Source organism: Oreochromis niloticus, linkage group LG16 (genome assembly GCF_001858045.2).
Source record: "Oreochromis niloticus isolate F11D_XX linkage group LG16, O_niloticus_UMD_NMBU, whole genome shotgun sequence".
Classification (NCBI taxonomy): domain Eukaryota; kingdom Metazoa; phylum Chordata; class Actinopteri; order Cichliformes; family Cichlidae; genus Oreochromis; species Oreochromis niloticus.
In genome coordinates this window covers 21,889,979-21,894,904 of record NC_031987.2, presented here as the reverse complement: position 1 = coordinate 21,894,904, position 4,926 = coordinate 21,889,979, and the positions used below count along the sequence as shown (strand labels likewise).

Genomic DNA, 4,926 nt, shown 5'->3' with positions numbered 1-4,926 from the left:
AACCATAGGTGTGTTTTATGCGGCGTCTATAGGAGCTTTTGTTCTGTTGGGAGACAGGGAGATTATTTTTTTTCTCCAGCGAGCAAGTTGATACGTTACCGCACTGTAATGGCCAGACTACAAGGCACAGGAACATTACCTGAGGTCCTTTTCCTCAACCACTTTTTCCCCTTTCTGTGTGCATGACAGGGGAAGTTGATCCATGTGACTTGCACAATCGCTACACGTTGTATACTGTTGCACTCTGGTGGTCTAACAGGGCATTTCACCTGAATTCAGAAGTCCTGCATCTGTGTTTATTCTCCACAACTTACCTCCTACACTGGACAGTTAATAGCTGCCGCTGCTAAACCTTCTGAAGATAATCTGTAGTTGATGTGACTGAACTGTAGTTGACATCAATCAGTGTGACTCATATTTTCCGAGGTGACGTGTGTCAGATTTTTTAAGTACTTTCTGCGTGTGTACTGAGACACATTATCTTCCTTCGTAAGAGTTTGTCCAGGGCTGATTTCACAGAGGAAAATGTGTCAGTGATGACGGAGCAATTATCACTCACATACATAGTAGTTTGTTTTTTTAGTGTTTTTTATTATCATTATTATTATAGAAAAATATTTTATATAAAAACAAATAAGTTATGAATTACATGAGCTGCTTTATATTTTTCCTCTATTATGACATATTCTTCCCTCAGCACACTCTTTCTTTCTCTGTGCCGCTCATTCTCACATGCACACTCACACTTGCTTTTGTTGGTCATTTCACAGTCTGAAGATTTCCCAAATACATTTCTCTTTAATTAATTGAGTCCCACACATCGTCCTCACCTGCCAACCAATACAATCTTGGAGCATTTCAGTCCATCTGACAGCTGAACCTGCTGAATTCATCTCAGTCCACTATGGACCCGTGACCTACTTCCCGTAGAACATCTCCATGAGGACCTCTTCGATGTTGACAGTCCCTATGACGGGTCTGAAGAAGAGCTGAGCGACCACTGGCGGGCTGATGGCCCTCAGCATGGACAGAGCTATGAGCAGCTTGGCGAACCGCGTCGTGTCCTCGCGATGGATCAGCCTGACGTGCTCGTTTAGAGCCTGGTGCGCCTCTCGACGCAGCGACTGGATGTAGTGCAGACAGCGCAAACCCTCCAGATCTAGGGGTGGGGAAGGATGGGGGGAAGTGAAATGACCGGAAAAGTTGATAAAAATGTTAAAATGCAGAGAAGTAGTTAGGTAAAGTGGCATGTCTGTACCGTAAACACTGCAAATGTACACAGTTTAGTGCGCAGGGGTGGAAGTTTAGGATGTTTATCTGTAAGTATCAGAGCAGTCATGCTGAAATAAAACAAACTTCTACCCATCAATTAATAAATCAAACTGTATCATGTAGTCTGTGTGAAAGCTTCCACTCGTGAGCGAGGCACTTGTGCTTAAAAACTGATGCTCTGTTATCAAAAGCCCTGACCCACCTGGGTTGAAGAGCACGGCTCCCTTCAGGTACGCATATTCCTTCGTGCTTATATCTACACTCCAGCACTTCTTTAGGAAGGCTTTGATCGCTTCGATGTCCACAACAGAGACGCCGGGTGCCCCCCTGTTCTGGCCGCCCACAGCCTCGCTCTGCCTGTCCGGACAGCCCGTGAGGATGCGCTGCAGCATGCTCGGCTCCACGGTCTCCGTGGTCTCAAAGTCCACCCGGTCTTGTGCGAGTCCCAGCACGAGCAGAGGCGCCCAGCCGCTCCGGATCAGCACGAGCTGGTCGTCCTCGGGCAGCTCGCGAAAACAGGGGACGTTTTTCACGAAGCGCAGCGTCTTCACCAGGACCGCGGACGCCGCTTTGCAGGTCACCTGCGGGGAGCGGAGGACGCCCCGGCGCCGAGTCGAGCCGCAAGAGCAAGCCTGCTGTCGGACCTCCTGCAAAGAGGCAGAAGCGGAAGAGGAGGGGGGCTTCTGGAACAAGTGCTGCAGCGTGTGCTGTTGGGGATGCTGCTGTTGCTCCTCGGCGGTCACCAGGCGGTCATCACTCTTCAGAATGCTGTAGAGAATGCTGCTGCTGCTGTTATTGTTTCGGCCGCTGGCACCCCGACAGCGGCAGCCCTCCAGCGTGGCCATGACCGCCGGCAGGAGCTCAGCGCGTCCCGCTGCTTCTTTGAAGCGCCTGAGGTCAGTGACAGAGGTAGCCCTGTTTTCTTAGCCCCTGATAGCCCCGAGTGAAGGGCAGAGCGTTTATATTAGCTCCCGTCTGTCCCCGCACTTTGAGAGATTGTTCAGACCCCCTGAACACACACACACAAACACGCACACACGCACACACACACACCCCTCCCTTCTTAAACACCGCCCCTCTCTCCACCCCTCTCCTATTTCCCACACTTACCTTTTCACAGCCCTCACATATTCAAGACACACCGGTGTAAATGATTTTTTATTATTATTTCTTATTTATTTTTATTTATTTATTTGCAAGTAAACAGGCCGGACAGTAGCAGCTTTCATCTCTGTTGCTCACCTGTGAAAGGTTAACCAAGGCTCAGATAAAACAGGAAATGTAACATTTCCGTCTGCTCGCTCGGTTTATCAAACTGTTCAGAAATCATGTTTGTTTGTTTTAAAAAACCGACAGCCTTGCTTAATCAAAGATACTTCTTTATAAATTGTGTGAAAGAAACAAAAAAAAGCAGAGGAAGAGAGCAAGAGAGAAAGAAAAGTGGAGAAGGCGCCAGAGACCAGCTTTATTCTCAGCATTACCTTGACTCTCTGAGCAGTCATCGGACAGAAGCCAGTAAAAGAAAAAAGAAAAAATAGTCCAGGGAGGGATCTGAAGGCTTAATTATTTTAGGGACAATTTATATGATTTTCTATGAGAAAGAAGTAGGAAGAGCTGAGGCGCGAAGGCCAGCCTCCAACCTTGACTCGGACACGCTGATATTGATTTAACCGTGAAAACTGGAGCTGGTGAATTATGATGTCATGACTCAGTGCTCTCCTTGCTTCTGTCACTGAAGGAGGTATTTGGGAGGGGGTGGGGAGAGGGGGCGGTGGAGGTCAGTGAATGAGAAACTAAGAAGGACAAGTTGGGATAAAGCAGATGAATTAGAGGTTTATCTTAATTGCTCCTGAGAGGGATCACAAGTTAGGGTTGGCTGCTACCTGAAAGAGGGAGAGGAAAATCCCTCTGGGGAAATCAGAGCTGATTACAGAGGAGTTTAACCAGACAGAAAGCAAGCAAAAGAAGATGTCAGGATGAGCAGAACTGTGGGTGACTAATGCAAAAGTTTGGAGCAAAGGTTCTAATCTCAGTTTGTTTTGTAGAAGGTCTGAGCAGCTCTGGTCTGGCCACGTCCCAAATACCCTCGCATGCTTAAAAAATGAGGGTCTTAACAAAAGGTTGTCTTTGGTTTGGTGAAAGGATGACATTGAGTACATGGTTACATTCGTGAAATTGCAGTAAGCAGGACCTCAGTGTCCCTTGCTCTGTTGCATTGAAGGACACAGTTATGAAGAGAGAGGCAGGATGAAAAACTTTTTTTTTTCTGTAGTGCTACAACATTGTTCAGAGGCCGAATGTCTTTGTATTGATTTAGCAGAAAGAAGAACCACAGAAATTTTTCACATGTTTATATCAAGGACACAGCGGGATAAACAGCCTTCACTCAGCCTGTCTCTTCTCCTGCTCAAGGCCCAGCCAGCGCAGGTTATAAAAATCCTCCCGTCTCAAGGAGAGATTACATTATGTCTTGTTGCAAAAGCACAGAGTTGAAAAGACAGCTACAGCGCTCGGTCGCTCTTTTTCAGGCCTCCTTTTCGTCTATTGTTTGTTTATCAGATTTGGACAAGGTGTCCTTAGGTAACTCTCCACTTAACCATCCTTCCCGGGTAAATTTAGTCAATCTGAAATATTTCTTAAACATCTTTCACCTAACTGTCCTCCCACCACGACAACAAGTTGATGCTTTATTTAAAATTGGATGAAGATCTGAAAACTGATGCCAAACATGCCACCCTATCCCCTAAATAATGACTGATGCACATCTCATAGACATGTATGTACCACCTTTGCATCTAAACACCAGATGAATTAATGCAAGATGTCAGTTTAGATGACAACAGATGGGGTTTAATACTGCAACAGTTGAAAACATTTATCTGCATTACAAGTCTCTATCGTTTCCTGTGAACTAGCAAATCTGAAACAAATGGATCAGGCTGCACAACTAATGCGCAGAGACTGGCAAGTGTAAAACTTTAAATGGCTGAAAGGGTGGAAAAAAAGGCAATAGTTCAGTTTAATGAAAACTTTCAGGTTCTTAACTTCAGGAGGAAATTCAAGGGTAACGCGTTGATAATGCATTAATGAAATGTGCAGAGACTTTTGGTTTCCCAGGCTGAAGGTTGTTAGTTTTTCTTTTTGATATGAAGCAGACTTGTTCTCTGGCACGGTGCCTGCTGGTTCCGAGCCCAGTCTGACTTAGCTCAGCATGGGGAGGCCCTCTCACGGTCCCATCGCACTACTTAAAGGATGTGAACGCACTTCTTACAAAACATAGAATTCTGTTTTGTGAGAGGGGGTTGCGTTGTTTGTGGCTTTAAGTCAAGACTCGTCTGAGTTCAAGTAACGTTTATCAAAAACTGCAAGAGTGTCTTTTCGCACCTCGGCAAAGAAAACACCACTGTTCTCTTCTCTGAGTCGCTTCTGCCGGCGAATGGTCTGCTCTCAAATAAAAGCAGATCAATAGTTTGTGTGTGCATGTGCATACAAAACACGCAGTTGATCTGCACTTTTTGAAACTCGCCGCTGTGACACGCAGACAGCTCGAGTCAGGCAGCTTCAGCCACCGCACAGTTTTGTGTCTGGTGGTGAAATTTAGAGCAAGGTCAGAACCACAGAAGATATTTACTCAGACAGGGGCCATGGGAAAGT

The 4,926-nt window shown here is 46.1% G+C and overlaps 1 protein-coding gene across 1 annotated transcript; it reads right to left on the bottom strand.

Annotated features, from left to right (window-relative positions):
* Positions 1-675: 675 nt before the first annotated feature.
* nr0b1 (nuclear receptor subfamily 0, group B, member 1) lies at positions 676-2,333 on the bottom strand. Its single transcript, NM_001279699.1, is given in 2 exon segments — positions 676-1,159; positions 1,475-2,333. Coding segments are annotated over 2 exon segments (885 nt in total). The 5' UTR covers positions 2,118-2,333; the 3' UTR covers positions 676-917.
* Positions 2,334-4,926: the final 2,593 nt, after the last annotated feature.